Raw genomic sequence first — 981 nt, forward strand, 5'->3', positions numbered from 1 at the left:
TGGAATATCTGTCTAATACTAACAAAGCTGGCTCAGAATTAACTGTGACGACTGTTCTTTTTGGATGCTGTCACTGAATAGCAGAGTTACCTAAGCTTTTCTGGAGGAACTTATGTTCCAGTTAACAATAAAGTTCAGCAAAATATACAGGCACATCTGTACTCCTGAAAAACATACTTTCTATTTATTAAACAATCTATGATCATGCTTTGTTGTAGGGTAATTTTAATTGTGTGAAAGTGTTACAAGGTTCTCAAACTTACCGCTATGTGACATTTTCAAAGTAGGAATCTGTAATTTGAAAGTTTCCCATTTTGATTAATAAAGGCTACTTTTTTTTCATTTTATGTTATATTCATGCCTAGTGTTTTAAAATACATTTATATTTTGCCTTGTAGTGTATGCAGAGAATACTTCCAAAATGGTGGAAAGAGAAAAGCACTTGAAAAAGATGAAAAAAGAGCTGTACTCGCCACTAAGACCACTCCAGCCTTAAATACACATGAGTCTTCTAAACTTGAAGGTCATTTAACCAACCTCAGCTTTACAAACCCTGAAATTATAACTGAGTAAGTATACTTTTTATACTTCAATTACAGTACTAACATTATCCTGTAACTGTGTTAATAATGTAAAATAGTGTGATGGTTTACACCAAATAGTGGGCAGTATGCTTGCTCCTCTGGTAATATGTTAGGCTGAGAAGTGCAGATGTGTAATTTTATTAGGTAGAAAACTAGCATAGAATTTTAAGGGACATCTGGAAAACTAATGGTTCTATAACATAGATTGTCCTCACTAAAAATGAGAACGAATAGTTTATTAAGTAGTTTATTTAACGAGTACATGAGTATTTTTCTAGTTTTATTGAGGTATAATTCACATGTAACATTATATAAGCTTTAGGTGTATGACATAATGATTAGATATATGTATATATTGTGAAATGATTATCACAATAAGTTTAGTTAACATCCATCA

General features: G+C 31.5%; 1 protein-coding gene across 1 annotated transcript in view; it reads left to right on the top strand.

Moving 5' to 3' along the window:
• The window catches only part of SAMTOR (S-adenosylmethionine sensor upstream of mTORC1), a 114,686-nt gene that overhangs the window by 44,789 nt on the left and 68,916 nt on the right, over positions 1-981 (top strand). Inside the window, exon 3 of the mRNA XM_019634040.1 lies at positions 399-569. Coding sequence (XP_019489585.1) covers positions 399-569 — 171 coding nt within the window. The remainder of the gene's footprint in view (positions 1-398; positions 570-981) is intronic.

This window comes from Hipposideros armiger, unplaced genomic scaffold, assembly GCF_001890085.2.
Source record: "Hipposideros armiger isolate ML-2016 unplaced genomic scaffold, ASM189008v1 scaffold_1483, whole genome shotgun sequence".
Lineage (NCBI taxonomy): Eukaryota > Metazoa > Chordata > Mammalia > Chiroptera > Hipposideridae > Hipposideros > Hipposideros armiger.